The sequence below is a fragment of the Hyphopichia burtonii genome (genome assembly GCF_001661395.1).
Source record: "Hyphopichia burtonii NRRL Y-1933 unplaced genomic scaffold HYPBUscaffold_2, whole genome shotgun sequence".
Taxonomy (NCBI): domain Eukaryota; kingdom Fungi; phylum Ascomycota; class Pichiomycetes; order Serinales; family Debaryomycetaceae; genus Hyphopichia; species Hyphopichia burtonii.
Window position 1 is genome coordinate 1,023,696 of NW_017963729.1, and position 21,244 is coordinate 1,044,939.

The 21,244-nt window shown below is 33.2% G+C and overlaps 12 protein-coding genes across 12 annotated transcripts; 6 read left to right on the plus strand and 6 right to left on the minus strand.

Moving 5' to 3' along the window:
* Positions 1–1,251: 1,251 nt before the first annotated feature.
* Positions 1,252–3,678, minus strand: CPH2 (Cph2p; the record flags this gene model as incomplete). Its single annotated transcript, XM_020220042.1, has 1 exon — positions 1,252–3,678. One exon carries the CDS (start codon positions 3,676–3,678, stop codon positions 1,252–1,254), a length of 2,427 nt encoding a protein of 808 aa, XP_020077855.1.
* A 1,851-nt stretch (positions 3,679–5,529) lies between these two features.
* Positions 5,530–6,786, plus strand: HYPBUDRAFT_147328 (uncharacterized protein; the record flags this gene model as incomplete). The annotated part of the gene is made up of 1 exon (XM_020220043.1): positions 5,530–6,786. The coding sequence occupies one exon, from the start codon at positions 5,530–5,532 to the stop codon at positions 6,784–6,786; it is 1,257 nt and encodes a 418-aa protein (XP_020077856.1).
* A 358-nt stretch (positions 6,787–7,144) lies between these two features.
* Positions 7,145–7,894, plus strand: HYPBUDRAFT_155835 (cell wall synthesis protein; the record flags this gene model as incomplete). Its single annotated transcript, XM_020222150.1, has 1 exon — positions 7,145–7,894. One exon carries the CDS (start codon positions 7,145–7,147, stop codon positions 7,892–7,894), a length of 750 nt encoding a protein of 249 aa, XP_020077857.1.
* Positions 7,895–8,099: 205 nt separating this feature from the next.
* Positions 8,100–9,488, plus strand: CDC11 (septin; the record flags this gene model as incomplete). Its single annotated transcript, XM_020223228.1, has 2 exons — positions 8,100–9,186; positions 9,280–9,488. The coding sequence occupies exons 1-2, from the start codon at positions 8,205–8,207 to the stop codon at positions 9,486–9,488; spliced, it is 1,191 nt and encodes a 396-aa protein (XP_020077858.1). The 5' UTR covers positions 8,100–8,204.
* A 126-nt stretch (positions 9,489–9,614) lies between these two features.
* Positions 9,615–10,553, minus strand: HYPBUDRAFT_105376 (coatomer subunit epsilon; the record flags this gene model as incomplete). The annotated part of the gene is made up of 1 exon (XM_020218404.1): positions 9,615–10,553. The coding sequence occupies one exon, from the start codon at positions 10,551–10,553 to the stop codon at positions 9,615–9,617; it is 939 nt and encodes a 312-aa protein (XP_020077859.1).
* A 188-nt stretch (positions 10,554–10,741) lies between these two features.
* Positions 10,742–13,148, minus strand: THS1 (threonine--tRNA ligase). The gene has a single exon (XM_020222944.1). It carries the CDS (start codon positions 13,106–13,108, stop codon positions 10,892–10,894), a length of 2,217 nt encoding a protein of 738 aa, XP_020077860.1. The 5' UTR covers positions 13,109–13,148; the 3' UTR covers positions 10,742–10,891.
* A 168-nt stretch (positions 13,149–13,316) lies between these two features.
* Positions 13,317–13,883, plus strand: HYPBUDRAFT_152116 (uncharacterized protein). Its single transcript, XM_020220846.1, has one exon. The coding sequence runs from the start codon at positions 13,339–13,341 to the stop codon at positions 13,852–13,854; it is 516 nt and encodes a 171-aa protein (XP_020077861.1). The 5' UTR covers positions 13,317–13,338; the 3' UTR covers positions 13,855–13,883.
* Positions 13,884–13,900: 17 nt separating this feature from the next.
* On the minus strand, positions 13,901–14,348 carry HYPBUDRAFT_165506 (mitochondrial 54S ribosomal protein uL14m; the record flags this gene model as incomplete). The annotated part of the gene is made up of 1 exon (XM_020222707.1): positions 13,901–14,348. One exon carries the CDS (start codon positions 14,346–14,348, stop codon positions 13,950–13,952), a length of 399 nt encoding a protein of 132 aa, XP_020077862.1. The 3' UTR covers positions 13,901–13,949.
* Positions 14,349–14,498: 150 nt separating this feature from the next.
* HYPBUDRAFT_152117 (YigZ family protein) lies at positions 14,499–15,368 on the plus strand. The gene has a single exon (XM_020220847.1). The coding sequence runs from the start codon at positions 14,668–14,670 to the stop codon at positions 15,256–15,258; it is 591 nt and encodes a 196-aa protein (XP_020077863.1). The 5' UTR covers positions 14,499–14,667; the 3' UTR covers positions 15,259–15,368.
* Positions 15,369–15,547: 179 nt separating this feature from the next.
* AIP2 (D-lactate dehydrogenase) lies at positions 15,548–17,065 on the plus strand (the record flags this gene model as incomplete). Its single annotated transcript, XM_020218330.1, has 1 exon — positions 15,548–17,065. The coding sequence occupies one exon, from the start codon at positions 15,548–15,550 to the stop codon at positions 17,063–17,065; it is 1,518 nt and encodes a 505-aa protein (XP_020077864.1).
* Positions 17,066–17,133: 68 nt separating this feature from the next.
* On the minus strand, positions 17,134–19,546 carry FAA21 (medium-chain fatty acid-CoA ligase; the record flags this gene model as incomplete). The annotated part of the gene is made up of 1 exon (XM_020223229.1): positions 17,134–19,546. Exon 1 carries the CDS (start codon positions 19,327–19,329, stop codon positions 17,134–17,136), a length of 2,196 nt encoding a protein of 731 aa, XP_020077865.1. The 5' UTR covers positions 19,330–19,546.
* A 617-nt stretch (positions 19,547–20,163) lies between these two features.
* HYPBUDRAFT_10229 (uncharacterized protein) lies at positions 20,164–20,582 on the minus strand (the record flags this gene model as incomplete). The annotated part of the gene is made up of 1 exon (XM_020218186.1): positions 20,164–20,582. The coding sequence occupies exon 1, from the start codon at positions 20,569–20,571 to the stop codon at positions 20,164–20,166; it is 408 nt and encodes a 135-aa protein (XP_020077866.1). The 5' UTR covers positions 20,572–20,582.
* Between the last annotated feature and the right edge of the window lie 662 nt (positions 20,583–21,244).

Sequence of the window (21,244 nt, forward strand, 5' to 3'; positions counted from 1 at the left end):
AAATAAAGAATGGCTTAAAGCAAAATCAACCAAAGTTCTCAAACTAATATGCTTGTCAAGATAATTCGTTGCTGAAGAGTTTAATAAGGGTTCGACCAAATGAACATAATCTTCGAAAGAGTAAACGATACCATCTTTGAGACTTGAATTGCTTTCCAAATCTGAATTTGAAAAAGTATCACTCATGATTAAATATTGACTTACAGTAAGAAATAAAACATTCTTTTCCCTTAGAATTAGAATAAAATATTCAATTATAACAAGCGATATTTATACACCATTAATGAATAAATGGTAAAAAGAAATCTAGTTTTTGCAGTAAGAAATTTATAAATAGAAGATGACCAAAGCAATTGATTCTTAGACAGACTCTGAATTTTGCAACCCAAGAATACCTTTAATGTTACATCGGAAAGCATGAAAACATTTTACGTAAATGCAAGCTTTCCAAAGAAAATATCGTACCTGAGATCCCTGAATAGAGTTTAGCACCGGAAAAAGATCAGGTGGAAGGAAAAACTTTTGCCAAATGGCGTGAAACAACTTAAATCATGCAGATACAATAAATTTACTAAGTTCTTCCGTAAATATGGCTAGTAAACCTAAATCTTGGTTTTTGTATGGCCATCTTGAAATTTTGTTGCAGCAAATGACTCGAAAAGTAAGGCGGAACCGTTCAGCCTCGCAGAAAAGAACACCAGTACACCCGATCAGAGGTATAAGGAGACAACATGCCAAAAGCAACCACTCAAGCCCAATTTCAGAGTCAGCTGCATAAATCCTTCATTAGTGGGGAAACTGGGACCAGTAAATACAACATGAGCTGATCCTGAAAGGTCTTCTATGCATCATGCAAGTTAAGGTAAGACGGCGCTGCTTTCCATGAGCAATTTCCATAACCAGTTTAATACTTTGATTGAACCTTTTGTGATGGGGTTAGAGTTACGGAATGCAAAGGAAACGTACCGGAGTTCGTTTCCCAGATATTCCAGGCATGTAGTCCAATCGGTTATGACTCAGAAGTTGACATTACAAGACAAGGTACCGTTAAACAATATAATATTCAATCTAAAAATACAGAAATAGAGAAACATAAGAAAAGAATAGAGAAAACATTATCTCCCATTTTAACAAGAGTTATGATTATTTTTTTTTTTTGGCTTTTGTTTTTGTTTGATAATTTGAATGTACTTTAATTTTTTTTTTCATTTTTTGTTTTTCAATAAGAGCATAAAATAAATAGAAAGGGGATTATTCATCATCTTCAGAGTTGGTTATACCATCTAAAACCATACCTTTGGAAACTATTAAATCGGAAATATCACCTCTAAGATCATCATTTAAAAAAAATCTTTTATTATCGTCATTAATCCATAATCTTGTAGTTTTAATCAAATCATCCAAGACTTTTGAATCATCATGTTGATCATGAATTGAATCATTAATGAGTATTAATAAAGCTGTGAAGGATAAAAGAGATAAAGAGATTTTTTTATTATTAAAATTCAAATGTTTTAATAATCTCAAAGCTTTTGCTTGATCTTTAGAATTATAGAATAAAATTAAAGAACAAGTTAAAACAATGTAATGTTCTTCATTTATTAAATTTAAAGAGCCAATAAGCGATTTTTGTTTTGAGATGTTTTCAATTGGAGATAAAGATTCATGATTACTTTGATTAGTAGCAATTGTAGAATCATCATCGGAGATTTCATGATCGGTTAAATCTTGACCATCCATTAAAACTTTAAAAGTATTTAATTTTGAAGAAATTTCCAGTTCGGTATTTTGCAATAATTTAAGACAAGATTCGCGAGGATTGATTATTGAATCGAATAATTCAAAATATTTACCAACTTTAGAATTTGGATTAATTAAAGAATTGATTGATTTTAAATCCTTAATAATTTGATTATTCAAATTAGTTTTTTGTTCACTGGAAATTTTCTTACCGCTTAAATTTTTCAATACGGATAAATTTAATTGATGAAGGATTTCTAATATTCTCCAATTGAAAATAAGAGAATAATAATCATTTGAATTTTCTTGATAAATTTCGATATATTTTAAATGATTTTGACCATCGTTAACATCATTATTAATTGGATTATTAGTGGTTAAATTAATTAATCTTTCAATTAAACTAGTTGAACCCAAAAGAGAGATACCATCCAAGTTTTTTATTAATTGATTTAATTTTTGTAAAGAAATATCATCACCTTTATAATCTAAGTTTGAAATTAAAGAACCTTTTAAACTCATATTAACATTTAAAAATTTTGCTAAAATTGGGAATTTTTTAGATAATAAAGTACCAATTATTAAATTAAGAAAAGCATTTTCAAAATTAGTTTCTGAAGAACTTAAATAAATATAATCATTTAATAAATCAACCCAAGAAAAGGCAATCTTACCTGATAATCTGGATAAGATTTCATTTGTTTTATTTGAATCAACTATATTTGGAATTTGTAAACCAAAATTGACTAAAATCCAAGAGATCCAAACGTTCTTTTTATTTTGTTTTTCTTTATCAGATTTATTAAAAATTTTTTCCAAGTAAGGATAAGCCAAACTAGCAATTGATATTATTAGTAAAAAAACTTTAATTAAGTTGAATAATTGAATGGTTAAGGGCGAAGGATGGAGGAAAGAATGAGGTAAGAAATGAGCAAACGGTAAACTTGATAATCCCTGGAAATCCCCGTTATCCCCACTGAGTATAGAGGTACCCATGACTGCAGCCATTCCACCTAAGAGGTAGCTATTATTATTTGAGTTGTTGGTATTGTTATTATTGAAATTTTGAGGGTAGTTTGGATTGGCATTGTGGTTGTTGTAGACAAAGTTGTTGCTGTAGGATTGTTGGACCGGAGTGGTATTGAAAGAGGAGGTTTGAGGAGCAAATCCGAATCCTTGTTGTTGCTGCTGCTGTTGCTGAGGTAATGGTTGCAAACTTGCATCTTGGATTAATTTTTGTAATTGAACATTTTGATTCCTCAAGGTTTCATTTTTACGCTCCAAATGTTTGATATACTCGGTTGCCTTAGTTAAAACACTAGCCTTATTCAATTTTGAAGCCGGGCTTAAACCTTCCAAGTCGGCAATGGAGGTATCTCCATTCCCGGAGGCAATTCTCAAAGAAGGAACAGCGTCTCTCAAGACCAAGATTTTCGAGTTGATATTCGTACGGTACTTCTTTTCAATCATATTATGAGAAGATTTATCCTTTTTAATTGTAGGTTTTGTAATTTTTGACTTGGTTGGTTTTTTAATTGGTTTGGACGATTCATCTTCGTCCGAGTTGGTCGAGTTCACACTTTCGTGGTTCATCTTGGTGTTCAAATGGGTATCTGGAGAAGTATGAGCAGAAGACAACGAGGGTTGACTGATTGGTGTGACTCCATTTGAACTTGAATCGTTTGAGTAACTAGCAACCGACATCGAAGAGCTTTGTAAATTAGCCTGGTACTGATTATCGTCGCTCATCAACTGCTTGAAGATATCGTCGTAGCCATCGTTTTCCTGTTTAATAAGACCATTGGAATCGGGATACCCATCACTACTATTAGGAGAAGGTGGGAATCCTGGAAGTGCAGTATTAAGCGAATCCAAAAAGGAATCGGTATTTCCAAAGTCAAAGTACCCTCCGCCAACGTTATAGTCAAAGTCAGCCATTCTCAAGTGATAATTGAACGAGTATTAACTAGCAATAAGTAGGAAAAGAACTGGGTTAATATAAAATCCTGGAAGAAAAGGAAGTGATTAACCGCTGGGAAAGATTTAGACGCCCTTAATAGTATCAAGAACCTGCACACAAGCCGATAAATTAAAGTCAACAAAAAAAATCAGGCCATAAAAAAATGGCTTTTCTTTTTATTTGTGTTTTTGCAATAAGAAACTCCTGAACATCTGACCGACGGAGTCAAACGGGTCTTGCAACCGAGGCATACCTGACTAGTGTAAGGTGTGTATACTGCGATGCTTCTGGGCTGCCAGTGTTCATGCTAGTGCTAGTGACTAAGGGGAATACTGCTAGAACAGTGTATTAGAAATCTTAGTCTACTAGAATAATCTAAATAGTCTACTAGAATAATCTAAATAGTCTACTAGAATAATCTAAATAGTCTTGTAGAATAATCTAAATAGTCTTCTAGAATAATCTAAGTACTATACTAATCTAAGTAGTCTACTAGTAATCACTAATACTGAATGTTAGAATAATCTAAGTAGTCTACTAGTAACCTAAGTAGTCTACTAGAATAATCTAAATAGTCTACTAGAATAATCTAAATAGTCTGCTAGAATAATCTAAGTACTATACTAATCTAAGTAGTCTATCAGAATAATCTAAGTAGTCTACTAGAATAATCTAAGTAGTCTACTAGAATAATCTAAGTAGTCTACTAGAATATCTAAATAGTCTACTAGAATAATCTAAGTACTATACTAATCTAAGTACTATACTAATCTAAGTAGTCTATCAGAATAATCTAAGTAGTCTACTAGTAATCACTAATACTGAATGTTAGAATAATCTAAGTAGTCTACTAGTAACCTAAGTAGTCTACTAGTAATCACTAATACTGACTATTATACTGAGTGCTGAATAGAATAATCTACTGGAGTGCTGAATAGAATAATCTACTGGAGTGCTGAAGACTTCCTACTGGGATGAGACGTACATTATTCCTGCTAGTTTAACACTATTCACATTGGCTGAATGCAGTGCTAAATCTGTAGCACATCAATACTAACAGAACAGGATCCTAATACAAATGATACAAGTGATACAAGTGATACAAGTGATACAAGTGATGGTGATATTAGTATACTAATTCCGAGACTGCCATACTGAGACCAGTCGATACAATTTCCCGTATAGTACAAGCACTCAAGCTAGTGTTGAGGTATTTGGTATGGAACAGAAGACTAGGCTTGTTATACAGTTTATACGTGTTATACAACACATACGTGTTTTACAGTATATACGTATATACGGTGTAGTGACAGAATAACCCTGGATTGAACACTAGAGACTCCGGGAAATTGGGGTAACTTACATCGGCTTCCACCTCCATAGAACTTCACCATGCATTTTCCTCATCCCCCCGGACTTGTTCTCGTCTGTAAGTGAACGTTCGTGTTAACTGAAATTCAAACACTGTTTCTCTCATTAAGCCGTTTACTAATTGTCGCAAAAACTCTCTCGATATCGTCAACAAAAACTTTTTCGCAATTAGACGAGTGCATCACAATAAAACACCTTGACAACGGTAAATTGATTGTCAAGAGCCAATGAAAATAGTAACAAGGGATGCGACTTGACGAAACAAACCCTCGAAGTAGCAATTCATATCTACGTGAAGAAAAGAAAAACAAAAGAGGAAAACAACATTTAGAGAAGGAATCGAAAATTAAAGATTGGAATTTCATCATTCTTGTCGGTAACATCTAGAAAAAGGATATATATACCTGTTGAGCTCCCCCATTCTCTTTATAACTAGTTAGGTCCTTTCTCAGCCAAACATGAACACTCTTGCTAGGTTTAATCATTTAAATAATTCCGATTTATACGATTACGATAGTGAGAACGAAGAAGAATTTGAAAAATCACCTCTGCCATTAAGACCACCTAAATCCAATATCCATGCGGTTTTGGAAACAAACTTGGATAGACATGAACAAGAACAATTGGAAAGACAACGGTTGGAACATCAGCAAAAATTGGAACATCAGCAAAAATTAGAACATCAGCAAGAACATGAAAGACAACGATTGGAACATCAGCAAAAATTAAAACACGAAAAAGAATTGGAAGAACAAGAATTGAAAAGACAAAAATTAGAACATGAATTAGAATTAGAAAAACAAGAAAAAAATCGACAAGCCGAACAGAAAAGAAAACAAAAGAAACAACGGGAAATCGAATTGAAACTCGAAGAAACTCAAAGAGAAATGGAAATTGAAAGAAATAAGTTAGTTGAAATCGAAATCGCCAAACAGAAAAATAAAGAATTTGAAATGGAAAAGAAAAAACTATTAAAGGATAAAACTACTTTGAAAAATTATAAATTTAAATCTTTTAATTCAAACGGCTTAATCAAGTCGGCCAGTCAGCCATTACCAACAATTCCTCCCACTCAACAACAAAAGATTCAACAACAACGACAACAATTTTTACAGAATCAAAAATTACAACAGCAAATCCAAAAACAATTACAAGAACAAATCCAGTTCCAAATCGACCAACAGGTTCAATATCATTTAGAGAAAAACTCAAATAACGTCTTTGACGACTGTTCTTTGACCAGATTAAATGACGACGATACCATGGTGGGTGATCTTCCTTCAAATGAAGACATATATAACAGCATTGGCCATATGAGCTTGATTCTAAACCAAATCGACTCTCGTCTAGACAATTTGGCCCCTGCATCGAAAACTTGCTCCCCCAAGATAAGAAGAATCGCCAGCAGCCCTAAAATAGTTTCCTGTCCTTCAACCAAAAAAATCACCAGAATTAACTCAAACTCAACCTTAAGCACTCCTACTAAAGCGAAAAGAGTGTCAAAGCAAAACGACATCTCGCAGTTCTTAACAAAGAAAATTTATCAAGACCTAACTTCCATAATCAACAGTTGTACTCCTGCTAAATTCTTCATCTTAGCCTTTTGCATCGTTTATTTATCCAACAGAACTATCTCCTTGCTCATATTCGGCTCCACCGCATTCCTATTCGGCCTATCCTCCTACTTGCATAATCTAGCCACTAAATCTTGCTAATCAATATTAAATCCCCATAATTATTGATTCAATATACGTTATACACTAATTCTCTGTAGACTGCAAAAACGGAACAACAACCGGTGTACGGGTGTTATATTTAGGTGTACGGATGTTGCTCGACACTGCCCCATACAAAAAAAGAAAGAAAAAAAAAAAAACATAGCAAAGTCTCAATAAAATTTTTAGAAGTTCCTACCCTTTTCTTTATTGATAATAATCTTCATATACATTTAGCAGACAAACACTCGGTTTGTTTGAATACTCTCGCTTATTACATACTCAGAAGAAGAAGAGGAACACGATGCAGTTAAGTGTATTGTTTTTGTTCTCATTTATAAGTCTCATAACACAGGTTATGGCAGACGTTGATGTTACCTCACCTTCAAGTGGTAAATCATATAAGGCCTCTGGTGGATCGGCCAGTGTTGAAATCAAATGGAAAGATGACTCGGAAGATGGTGATACCTTGTATTTGGGTAACGTCGAAGGTTATACCATTTCATTATGTTATATGGATTCAGGTGATATTTCTTGTCCACAGACTATAGTTAAGGATAAGAAGTTTGATTCTAATAAGTACACTGCTAAAATCGATGCTGCTGATGTACCAAACGGGTATTATTTCTTCCAGATTTATACTACTTTTGAAAAAGATAGTACCTCCATTCATTATACTGATTCATTCAAATTATCTGGTATGTCAGGCCCTTCTGCTTCAATCAAAGCTACTTCCTCAGTGGCTGCCCCAGATCCACAAATTTCCTTGGGTGAAGCTGCAACTTCAATCAATTCTGCCTCCTTTTCCATCACATACACCAAACAAACTGGTAGAACTAAATTTGCCCCAATGCAAATGCAACCTAAAACTACCGTTACTCATTCCAAATGGTCTAGAAGATTTGCCTCTAGTTCGTACACTCCTTACTCTACCTTGCGTAAGTCTCCAAATTGTAGAACTACAAAAACTCCCGGTTGGTCTTATACTCCAAAATCTGCAACAAACACCGTTTCTCCTGCCGGTTATCCAACCTCTTTCTACGCCGCCAGCTCCAGAGTCAGTAAACCCACCTTGAGTTCTGCCTCCAAGAGTAAGAGATGGTTATAATCACATTTTCGTTAGTTTCTATTTAATAAACGTTTGCATTTATGCCTGTTTTGTAGTTTATACATAAAACATCCGTACACCGGTGTTATGGACACGCTTGAAGTTTTTTCGTCAAAAGCTAATGATTTGTTTACCTTAAACCTTTGTTTGATTCGACAGTGAAAAAAAAAAAAAGATAATCTAGAAGACGTGTTTCTATCCTATCTTCTAATGGAAACACAATCGTATTGAGATTTAAGTGAGTATTGGAATCTAAATTAAGTTCTGAATTGTGATTTGAAGTTTTTCTTTACGTTGAAAATTGATTAAAATGTCCCATCCATATAGTTATTCCCAAGATAATGCATCATCATCAGCTTTACGTAAACGTAAAACGTTGAAGAAGTCTATTAATTTTTCAACCATGATAATTGGAGAAAGTGGAAGTGGACGTTCAACTTTGATAAATACTTTGTGTGGAGGAAATTCAATTGTACCAACATCAAGTACAATTAATCAAGATCCATTTAGTAAAAAATTAACTTTAAGACATGAAAATGTTGAATTAGAAGATAATGAAGGACATAAGATTAGTTTAAATATAATCGATACTCCAAATTTTGCAAATTCGATTAATTGTGATGAAGATTTTAAAATTATTGTTGATTTCATAAGACATCAATATGATGAAGTTTTATTAGAAGAAAGTAGAGTTAAACGTAACCCTCGTTTCAAAGATGGTAGAATCCATGTTTTATTATATTTAATTAATCCAACTAGTCATGGATTATCAGAAATTGATGTTAAATTCTTATTACATATAAATAATTTAGTTAATATTATTCCAGTTATTGCAAAAGCTGATAGTTTAACTACCGAAGAATTAAAATTGAATAAGTCTTTGATTTTAGAAGATTTAAATAATTATGGTATTAATTATTACAAATTTAATGAATATGAATATGAACAAGATTATATTGATGATGAAATTATTGAATATAATAAATATTTGAATTCTTTAATTCCTTTTTCAATTATTGGTGCTAATACTTATCAAGAAAATACTAATGATGATGAAGAAGAATTATATAAATTAAGAGTTTTAAATCCAATTCATTCAAAACCAATCAACGTTGAATTACCTGATTATAATGACTTTACCATTTTGAAAAACGTTTTATTAATTACTCATTTAAATGAATTTAAAGAATTAACTCATGATGTTATTTATGAAAACTATAGAACCGAAGCTTTATCTGGTAAACAATTCCATTACATTAATGAAAACGATAAAGATTCTAATAATGATAAAGGTAAATCGGCTAATTCTTCAACTTATAGTAAATCAATAAATGATAAACAAGCAAATGGTGGATTGACTGGTGCTGATGGTAAAAATGATGAAGACGAATCAAATTATCTTGAAAAAGAAGAACAAATTAAATTAGAAGAAGAAAGATTGAAAAAATTCGAAGAAAGAGTTCATCAAGATTTAATAAACAAAAGGAAAGAATTATTAGAACGTGAAAATGAATTGAAAGAAATTGAAAAAAGATTACTCGCTGAAGGTTTGAAATTTAATGAAGAAGGTGAAGTTGTCAAAATTGATGAATAACCATCTAACATTTGTGATTAAATGAAAAAGTAAAAAAAAAAAAAAGTAAAAAAAATTTCACCATTGCTCTTATATAGTTAATAGATAATGAATTGTTCTAATGTTTTCTGTATATTTTACAACTATTTAAGCACTTACTTTATATTTACCAACGATTTCATCAAAAGCATCATTTTTTTCGTTCAAATCAACAATTAATTGATGTTCAGGTTCAACTGTTTTCAATTCTTCTAACAATTTATCAACATTAGCCCCATCATTATCCAAGTAATCTAAAGTGATTTGATTGGCAATAAAATCACCGTTTGGTGTTTTCAAATTTAATGCATTGATCGATTGAATCAACTCTTTAGCTTCAGGATAATGCTTTAACTTTAATGTTAAAACAAATAAAACATTTAAAATCTTGAAATGACCTTGATTATCATCATCAAAATCGGTTGATAATAATTCATCATAAAAATAATAAGAATTATTTATATTATCAGTTTCACCTTTAAGGGAATATATCCAACTTTCTAAGACTTGGTAAATGATACTATCTCTAGTGTGATCTGGGAATTTTTGGAAATCATTGAAAATCTTATTAGCAGATGTGAAATTTCCCTTTGATAAGTATAATTGAATCAATACCAAGTAAGGCTCTAATTCGTCAAAGTTACCCTTAGAATCAATATATTCAACTAACAAGTTAATTGCTTGATCAATATCCTTTTCTTGTCTAACTAGGTATATAGATGTTAAAACTGCTTGTAATTCAAATTCGGCTTTCTTAATATCATCAAAGTATGTTGAATCATCGGTTCCAAATGACTTCAAATCATTCCAAGCACTTAATAATTGAAACAATTGTTCATTATCTGCAAATTTAACTTTTCCTTCATCAATTAATTTCGAAGCATCTTGTTCTAATGCAATACTGGATCTGATTTGATATTCTAAAACTTTCAATTGATTTTCACTGGAAAACTGGTCTAAAGAATACCCTCTAACCTTATTATGTTGGTTGGTATAGAATTGGTTTCTAATGGTGTAAAGCTCACCTGAATCGCTAAAAGCATCCATCTTCGTAGTGTACTGGTGGGTGTGATACAAGTTGGCTATGGTGTTTATATGGTTGTAGATTTTTAGTTCAACGTTAAACATTTTGTTGTTCAAATTGGTAGGGGTACGGGTCTGTTACAATTTTTCGGTATACTAATTAAATACATTCAAAAATATATATATACATATATATAAATATTCAAATGGTACGATAAATGAGTTATTAGTTAAGAATAACTTAATGTGTTACTGAACAAACATAAGAATAGAAAAAGAAAAAAAAAACAAATTAAATACAAACAAACCCCCATTAAATTACTAACTAATTGACTCACATCCATAAAACATGCCAATTATATTTAAATTAATTTGTTATCGCTTCTCTTTTCTTCTCTTAAAGTAAGTAATTGCTTAAGAACTTCGTCGAACTTAACGGTAGCATTCTTACCTTGTTCTTCTTGGATATCTCTGTTTCTGACGTTAACACTTTGTTCTTGTTCTTCTTGATCACCAACAATAAAGATGAAATTATATTTATAAATTTGACCATTTCTAACTTTTTTCTGTAAGGTGTTACCAGAAAGATCGACATCAGCATAGAATCCATAAGTTTTACTTAATTTTTCTTGTAATGATTGAGCATAATCATAAAATTTAACCCCAACTGGGACAACCAAGATTTGTCTTGGTGATAACCAGAATGGCCATTTACCCTTGAAATGCTCAGTTAAGATGGCAGTCATTCTTTCGACTGAACCTAAGATAGCTCTGTGAATCATGACTGGTCTAGAGATGGAAGCTTCTTTATTATTATCAGTCTTGAATTCTAATTCAAAACGAGTTGGTAATTGGAAATCCAATTGAATAGTGGCACATTGAAACCATCTTCTTAAAGCGTCACTAATAACAATGTCAATTTTTGGACCGTAGAAAGCACCATCACCAGGATTCAATTCCCATTTACCTGGACCTAAGAATTTATTCAATGCGTTTTCTAATTTTTGTTCAGCGTTATTCCAAGTTTCAATTTCACCAACATATTTTTCTGGTCTAGTAGATAATTCCATTTTAAATTCAAAACCGAAAAGACCATAGATCTTTTGTAAGAAATCAAAGACACGTCCAATTTCTTCTTCAATTTGATCTTGGGTACAGAAAATATGAGCATCATCTTGTTGGAAACGACGAACTCTAGTTAAACCAGATAATGCACCAGAAAATTCATTTCTATGTAAAACACCGAAATCAGCAACACGCCATGGCAATTCACGATAAGATCTTTCTCTTGATTTGAACATTAAACAATGACCTGGACAATTCATTGGTTTTAAGGCATATTGTTCTTTTTCAACTTCGAAAGAAAACATATTTTCGCTATAATTAGCCCAATGACCAGAAGTTTCCCACAATTTGGTATTATACATATTTGGAGTAATGACTTCATCATAACCTCTTTGTTGATATTCAGTTCTCATGAGATCAACTAAAGTATTATAGATTCTAGTACCATGAGGTAACCAGAAGCAAGAACCTGGAGACATTTCATGGAAATAGAATAAATCTTGTTCTTTACCAATTTTTCTGTGATCTCTTTCACTAGCTTCTTTCAAGAATTTCAAATGAGAATCCATTAATTTTTTATCAGGGAATGAGATACCATAAACTCTTTGTAATGAATCATTAGCAGCATCACCTAAGAAATAAGATGAGGAATTTTTCAAAACTTTAAAAGCTTTAATTTTACCAGTATGAGGAATATGTGGACCAACACATAAATCAATTAATGGACCATTTCTATAAACAGTAGTGGAGGTACCATCTGGGATTTTATCACTAATGAAACGAACTTTATATTTATTATAATGAAACATTTTCAATAATTCTTCTTTAGTCATTTCTAATCTAACAAATCTTTGTTTTTCTTTAATAGCTTTAGTAGCAACTTTTTCTAAATTACCAAAATCAGCTTGAGAAACAGCAGTTTCACCATTATTGATAGACATATCATAAAAGAAACCATCGTCAGTTGGTGGACCATAAGACAAATGACAACCGTAATGACATTCGGTAGCTTCACCTAAAACGTGAGCAGATGAATGCCAAAAGACAGCTTTACCTTCTGGATGTTCAAAATCTAAAAAGTCCAATTTAACATCAGATTCTAAAGGTCTTTCTAAATCCCATAATAATTCACCATCAACTTTTGAAATGACTTGTCTTTCAGCAAAAGATTTACCAATTTGGTTAGCAATATCCATTGGAGAAGTTTCAAAAGAAGTACCTTCTTTAATAGATCCATCTTTTAAAGTAATTTGAATTGGTTTACGTTCTTTGGCTGCAATTTCGGCATCATATTTAGCCTTCAACTCGTCGAACATTTTGATACGATAATCAATGTATTCAGGTTGAGGATCTAATAATAATGGGTTAGAACCTCCTCCATTAGCAGCGGCCTTCTTTTCTTTTCTGGATGGTTTAGCCTTTTGTTGTTGTTGTTGTTGTTCAGGTTTAGACTCATCCTTGATGGACAAGTCCTCAACCTTTTTCTCAACCTTCTCGACAGGAGCAGCAGACATTGTTGCAATGTGTAAAACTGTTGTGAAAGATCAAAAGATCACTTTTATCAGCTTTCTGTTTTTTTTTTCAAAAAATGCCAAAGGAACAAAAAAAAATTTTTACTCTTTTCGTGAGTCAAAGAGTCTCTGCGGTACGGATGCTCATCCGTGATATTTACAAAACTAAAGCAGTATTTAAGACTAAACTCTAAGATTCCTAGACAAGTACCTAAGATTGGACAAGTACCGAGATGTTGACGCCGCCGTCGACCAATGCTGCTGGATCAGCAAGTACCGATGTAGACAACCAGCTTGACGAGCTTCGGCGATTGTTGGACGAGAACAAAGAAATTCTTAATAAAAAGGGAACCAACATGAACATCATGTCCACCAGAATTGATAGAATAGTGAATAGCGATAAGGAGACTGGAGACTTGTTGCGCGAGATCCACGGTCAGCTTGAATTGATGTTGGAGGAGTACGAGGGGACGGTTCCGAGACAGAATAACGAAGTATTTCCATCAAGTTATCAACCGCAAGAATTGAAAGAGAAGGTGGAATCATCACCACAGGAAAACTTAGTTGGAGTTAGGGATGACCTCGACCAAGCATCTGGCAAGATGAGTCCCCAAATCACTCAAGATTTCCAGTCAATTTTAGAGTCGGTTAAACAACTAGCCAATTCGCTTCCCATGACGTCTACGAATGTTAATAATCTTAACGAGCTAATATCGCTGATAGACCTTGGTATCTCAGCATTTAAGTAATCAAGTTTTTTTATTCAAATATATACAAGAAAAGTGATAAATACTAGTATTTTTGTAATTAAAGCTTTATTCGTGAAACGTTAAAATTGATAAATCTAGTGAGATTTTGGAGATAAAGCAACGACTTTCTTATATTCTAAATCTCTTAATTCTTTAGCGATAACTGATGAAATTCTAGTACCTAATGGGTCTCCATTTTGATTAATCAATACACAGGCGTTATCATCAAATCTAACAACACTACCGTCTGGTCTTCTGAATGGAGCTTTGGTTCTTACAACAACAGCACGGCATATATCTTTTCTTTTCACTCTATTATTGGCCGATTGTCCGGTAATCTCAGCATTTAATGGTCTGGCTTGTTTAACAACTACCGTTATTTGATCACCTACTTTGGCAAAGTTTCTTGGTCCGTGACGTAACACTTTGATACATTCCACCACTTGTGCCCCGGAGTTATCTATGACATTCAACAAGGTCTTCAAGTAAATCATCTTGCTTCGTTTATGGTTGGTATAAAAGTTGGTCTAAAAGTTGATTTTGTTAGTGAAAATTTTGAATTTTCATTTCGTTTTTTTTTTTTTTCTTTGGTTCTTTTAATTAGCTAATTTTTCCCTTGTTTTTGATTCTTTCACTCAGTACAAACCTTACACAAACCAACCTCTAGTATAAGGAACGAGTACCTGGTTGGGTGCTTACGGCTATAGACTTGTAGTACGATATGGCTTACTTTCGAAAAGCTAGTGGGAAGTTGGAATACGGTGGAAATTGGTCGAGATGAGGTAATTAGTACTCACTCACTCGCACTTAAGAATGGGTTATAAACTGATGTTTAAATTTCGAATACACCAACTTCTTTCGCTTATGATGCTACGATGTACCCTTGGCCGGCTCCATATCCCACCAGGTGGGCTGCGAAGATACTATGCGGCTCCTGTTATTAAAGAATGGTTTGAATCGGAAATAATCACAGATCGAAAGTCCAGATTTCAAGCTAGACATACACCACTAACTGATCCCGATGAAATACCAATTATCCTAGAACAGTTTATGAGTGAGCATAAGAATATTGCCAAGTCGGCATCTCATCCTCATATGATAGCTTGGAGGTGTGGGACGATCGAACAGAAAGAGGAAGAAATAACCCCAACGAAGGGGAAAAAGAAAAACAAGCCGTCGGTGATCACCACAACAAGCTATTCCAATGTTCAGCAGGGGTTTAAAGATAATGGTGAAAAAGGTGCCGGGTCACGAATATTGGAACAAGTTCTAGTTCCAAACAATATAATGAATGTACTTGTCATTGCCACCCGTTGGTACAACGGGAACCCAATTGGTTCCCTGAGGTTTAGGCACATCGTCAACACCTCATTCGATAGTCTTCGAAAGGCGAACAGGTTGTAGAGCATGTAAATAGCGTTAATACAAAATTGTTGCAACCTTTATATTTGGTGTGTACGGGTGTAATAGTGTTCCGCACGTGACTCGCTGCAATTAATTTAGAGTATTGATCCAGAGTGAAAAAAAAAATAAGTAGTAATAAGCTGCTATTCAAAGAATACCTTTGAACATCACAGATTCTTAAGGTAAGCTGTTAAGTAGAGATATGATAGGAATTAGAAGAGCAGCTCTCAGCTTGCGTTCGGGTGCAACCCAGGTTATCCGTGGTAGTGGGCCAAAATGCTCTCCAATGATGAGAAGTATAAGAGTCAATCGTAATTACTCCACCAAAACCGTTGCATTAACTGCTGAAACATATAGTGATAAGGTTAAACGTGATGAACGTTTTAAGAAATTGGAAGATTCTGATTTGAAATTCTTTGAATCTGTTTTAAAAGATAAAAATTACCTCATAACCAATGAAGATGATTTGGATTTCTTTAATGAAGATTGGATGAGAAAGTATAAAGGACAATCTAAATTAGTCTTGAAACCAAAGACCACAGAGCAAGTTAGTGAGATTTTGAAATACTGTAATGAAAAGAAATTGGCTGTTGTACCACAAGGTGGTAACACAGGTTTAGTTGGGGGTTCTAATCCAATATTTGATGAGATTATTTTATCAGTAGCCAATCTCAATAAGATTAGATCTTTTGATGAAGTTAGTGGTATTTTAAAATCTGATGCTGGGGTTATTTTGGAAAATGCTGATAATTTTTTGGCTGAAAAAGGATATCTTTTCCCATTAGATTTGGGTGCTAAAGGTTCATGTCATGTTGGTGGTGTTGTTGCTACTAATGCTGGTGGTTTACGTTTATTAAGATACGGTTCATTACATGGTACTGTTTTAGGTTTAGAAGCAGTTTTACCTGATGGTACTATTTATAGTTCAATGGATTCTTTAAGAAAAGATAATACTGGTTATGATTTAAAACAGTTATTCATTGGATCTGAAGGTACTTTGGGTGTCATCACTGGAGTATCAATATTATGTCCAGCAAGACCAGCAGCATCAAATGTTGCATTTTTAGCAGTCTCTTCTTACGAAGCTGTTCAGAAAGTTTTCACTGGAGCTCGTCGTGAATTATCAGAAATTTTATCAGCTTTTGAATTCATGGATGGTACTTCTCAAGAATTAACTAGAAGATATTTAAAATTGGATTATCCAATTGAAAGTGGTGATTATCCATATTATATTTTAATTGAAACTAGTGGTTCAAACAAAGAACATGATGATGAAAAATTAGAAACTTTCTTAGGTAATGCTATGGAAGAAGGTTTAGTCGATGATGGTGTTGTTGCACAAGATGAAACTCAATTACGTAATTTATGGAATTGGAGAGAATCTTTACCAGAAGCAACTGCTCATTGGGGAGGTGTTTATAAATATGATGTTTCATTACCTTTAAAAGATTATTACAAATTAGTTGAAGCAACTAATCAAAGATTAAGTGAACGTGGATTGATTGATTTAGATGATGATTCAAAACCAGTTGTTGAAGCTGTTGGTTATGGTCATTTAGGTGACGGTAATTTACACTTGAACGTTGCAGTTAGAGAATATAATAAAGAAGTTGAAAAAGCTTTGGAACCATTTGTTTATGAGTGGATTAAAGAACATAAAGGTTCAATTTCTGCTGAACATGGTTTAGGCTTTCAAAAGAAAAATTATATTGGATATTCTAAATCTGATATTGAAATTAAGATGATTAAAGAAATCAAAAATCATTATGATCCAAATTGTATTTTAAATCCATATAAATACGTCTAAGCATTTTCGAATAAATCAATTTATATATATATAAATAATCTATTTATAATAAACACTATTCAAAACTTCTACAATTTTGAATCTTCAATTCTAAGTATAGAACCTTGTTCATACAATTGTTCAAATTCTTTGGCGAAAAATTTTGAAGCAATTGGTCTCTTAATTTTCAAAGTTGGAGTGATAACATTTTTTTCAACTGATAAAGGTTCAATATCAATTAAGATATTATGTAATTTTTCAAATCCACCCAAAACTTTATTAGTTGTATGATTAATTTGAATTAAAAACTTCTTTTTGATTTCGACATCATTTAAAGTTTCAATTAATTTTGAATCATCATTAAGTTTGATTTTAAAGGTATCAAAGAGCCAAGCTTTAATACTTACTGGTTCAACCCCGATAATACCAACAAGGAAAGTTTTCAAAGAGTCACCATGGACATAACATTGTTGAATCAATGGGTTATGACTCAAATAAGTATTTTCAATTTTTTCTGGAGTGATATATTCACCTTGAGCCAATTTGAAGAAATTTTTAACACGGTCAATAATATACATACGACCAGTTTCTGCATCAACCTTGGCAATATCACCAGTATAAAACCAACCTTGATCATCGATAGATTTTCTAGTTTCTTCAGGATCTTTATAATAATGAGTAAAGATTTGAGCGCCTCTTAATAATAATTCACCACGAGGACCACCTTCATCATTTGCATGATAACCCATTTCAGGAATTTCTCTTAATCTCATTTCAGTAGTGACAGAAATAGGACCACAAGAACCGGGGTTTGCATCATAGGTTAAAGAACAACAAATACCAGCAAAAGATTCTGTTAAACCATAACCTTGAGACATACCAGTGTTTAAAGAAGCCTTCATAAATTTCACCGTGTCTGGAGAAATTGGAGCTGAACCAGTGGCAAAAGTATGAAGGTTATCAAATCCCAATTGTTTACGTAAAACACTTGAAAAACGATCATAAATTAAATGACGACCTTCAGCGCCATCATATTTTGATTGTAAAGATGTTTTAGTATCAACAACTTTTCTAAAAATTTTTTGTAATAAAGGTTTTTCATTGTTGTTAATAGTTTTTGATTTAATGGCAGCTTCTAATTTAGTATAAACTCTTGGAACCAAGGATAAAATTTCTGGTTTCAATTCTTTTATATCATCTAATAAAGTCAAGGGAGAAGGCAGTTGGGGTAAACCAATATGAGCCCCTTGGAAAAGTGAAAATAAACAATTCATTCTTTCGAAGATATGAGCCAAAGGTAAGAAACAGTAAACCACTGCATCAAAACCCGAAATCATAGTATAACAAAAAGTGATAGCAGAAACTGCACTTTGATGAGTTAAAACAACCCCTTTAGGATTGGAACCGGTGGTACCAGAAGTGAAAGAGATGGTATATACAGATTTAGGAGTTGGTTCAACTTCTTTAACTGGATAAATTTCACCGAATTTTTCAACTTGATTAAAATCAAATAAAGTTAAGTTATTTTTGGAACAACGTTGGTGTAAAAACAGATCTTCCAGAGAATTAGTAGTAAAATCAAGCTTATCCATTGAAACAATTGAGATTAAATTTGATAAATCTTGAGGAAATTGTTCTTTTAATTCAATGATTTTGGAAATTTTATCTTTTGAACAAATGATGACAGGAGATTCCGTAATACTCAAAATATATTTTGAAGTTTCTGGCCCCAAGGTATCATATAAGGCAGTATTTACAATTGAATAAGATAAACAAGCCAAATCACTAATACACCATTCACGACGATTAGCAGAGAAAAGCGAAACAATAAAAGAATCTTCATTCATACCATTTTTGATATTTAAATGTTGATCAATCTTTAAATGGGCTTCGCTATTGGTTTTGAAAGGATTATTTTGCAAAATGAAAAATAACCCAGCACCAAAATTCTTCTTTCGAGCATCAATCTCTTTATAAGTTTCCCATTGATAAGCCCCCATTGAGCCATCAAGATTACGGAATCTTGTACCAAGACAGTTTTGATCAGCATTGACCGATACTGACATTTTTAATAACTTGGGCAACGTATTCAAACAGTCATGAGGAACATTTAGTAAGGATCCTTTCTTATAAGCATGGAGATTTCTATAAATGGGAGAATACCCATCTTCTTTAGAATGAGGCAAGGCAACTGCCGTTGAACTTTCTTCATGAGGTAATGGAGTATTTTGCTTCAAGCTTTCATAAAGCTGATGAGCTGGTTCTTGGATCAATGGTTGGGTCATCTTAAATCAATTCCCTACTAATTTGAAACTTCAAGTAGATTAATTAGCTAATTAATGTGCGAGATCTAACAAAGTGCAAAATCTAAGATCTGATCGGCCAACAATTTTACCGAGCAACCCTATTCAACAAATCTATCAACAAATATATCAATATATCAACTATTAAGTAATATATCAATACCAACAACTGTTTTAAGAAGTATATCAACAATATCTCAAAATATCAAGCAATATCAATATCAATACCAGTACCAACCAAAAGTCTATGTATCTGAATACCAATACAATAGCCAATAATTTGATCAACAATCTCAACTGTCAAAGCCTAGCCAATCTGGCAAGATGATGAGTTTATATTTGTTTTGAGCATTCAACCGAGGTACAACCGGGAGCGTGGGGAATGTGATTTGGAGCGGTTCGAACTGCTGGAGGAGCTGCTGTTCTACCGAGAACCGAACAGTGTGTAGGTTACGAGGCAGACCCGTACCTATGGTCGGGGGATCCAGTCGGTGTCGAGTCGGGTGTCTAGTTGTCTGTCTGTCTGTTTGTCATAAGCAGTCTGCGCTTGCTTGTCTGGTGTCTACTAGCTTAGTTGTCCGTCTCTGGATGTCGGCCGTTAGTTGTTTTGTTTAGTTGTCTGTTGTGTGTTAGGCGTTTGCTATTGTAGTTGTTGTATTGTAATTGTATTGTAATTGTTGTCGGGTTGGTTATTTGCAGCCATTAACAGATCGAGTAATTACAGAAGAGTTGTTTGAAGGTTATATTGACTATACACTCAGAGCAAACAAAAGTAAATAAAGTTAGGAGTAGCCACAAGCTACACTGCTAACTAAATTATTGGGCTAATAATTCAACACTAACCCCGTTTTCACAAGATTTAGTGGATAAGTAAGTGTTACCACCATCTGGACAAGCGTAGAAGTCTTGACCATTGTAAACTAAGTATCTGTCGTCTTTAACAGAGAAACTGGTGTCGGATTTAGAAGAAGTAGCAAGGAAACCATTAGTACCTGGAGCGATTTTAGCATTGTCTTGGTCAGTTAATTCACCATTTTTCAAGTTGAAAGTAACGGCATCACCTTTACCATTAACTAAGAGTTTATCGGAATCTTTGTTGATGCTACCGTATTGGTAAGAAGAACCAGAGTGGATGGTAACAACACCGAAGTTGGCTTTGGAAGTAACTTCAGCGTTAACAAAGGTTAAAGCAGCAGCAGCAGATAAGATGGTAGAGAATTTCATTTTTAGTTTTAATTGATTAGTGTTTTTGATGATGATAAAAAAATATATATGTCAATTCCTTGGAATCATCTCCTCCTTATATACTTTTCGAACCACCACTTACTCGTATAGGTTTCATATAGAAATCACTATCCAAGCGTTCGTGTGCTATTGATCTCCTATTATTGATGCAAAATTTCCAAAAAATGTGGTCGCAAAAAATAGTTGTTTGTATGATCTGTCAATTATGTCGAATTATTAATAGATTTGTTACCAGGTCGGATTCTAAACGGTTGCGCTTTTTCTATTTTTATGCCCCCCACCATATGTTCACCGTTGTTTACGTTGGTCCTTCATCTTATCGTATAACTTTCTTCACAAAATCTAACTTTATTTAGCATTTTTTTTGTTGCTGCTTTTGTCTCAAGATTTTTTAGTCGTCTTTTCAACTAAGCTACCATTTTTGAACAATTCGCTTGGTACTTCAACTGGTTCTTCCCGGATTTTGCTTTGGATTCCTTCCATTGGTTGGCTGTATTAAACTTTCGGTTATACTAGTCCTAAAACGTCGATGCAGCAATTATTTATGGATGCGAAAAAACCTCTAATAAGGTTATCGTTTTTTTTTTGGCTTCCGATGAAACGTGGAAGCTACTTGGGTCTACAACCGTCTATTACAGTTACACCTGCTTTT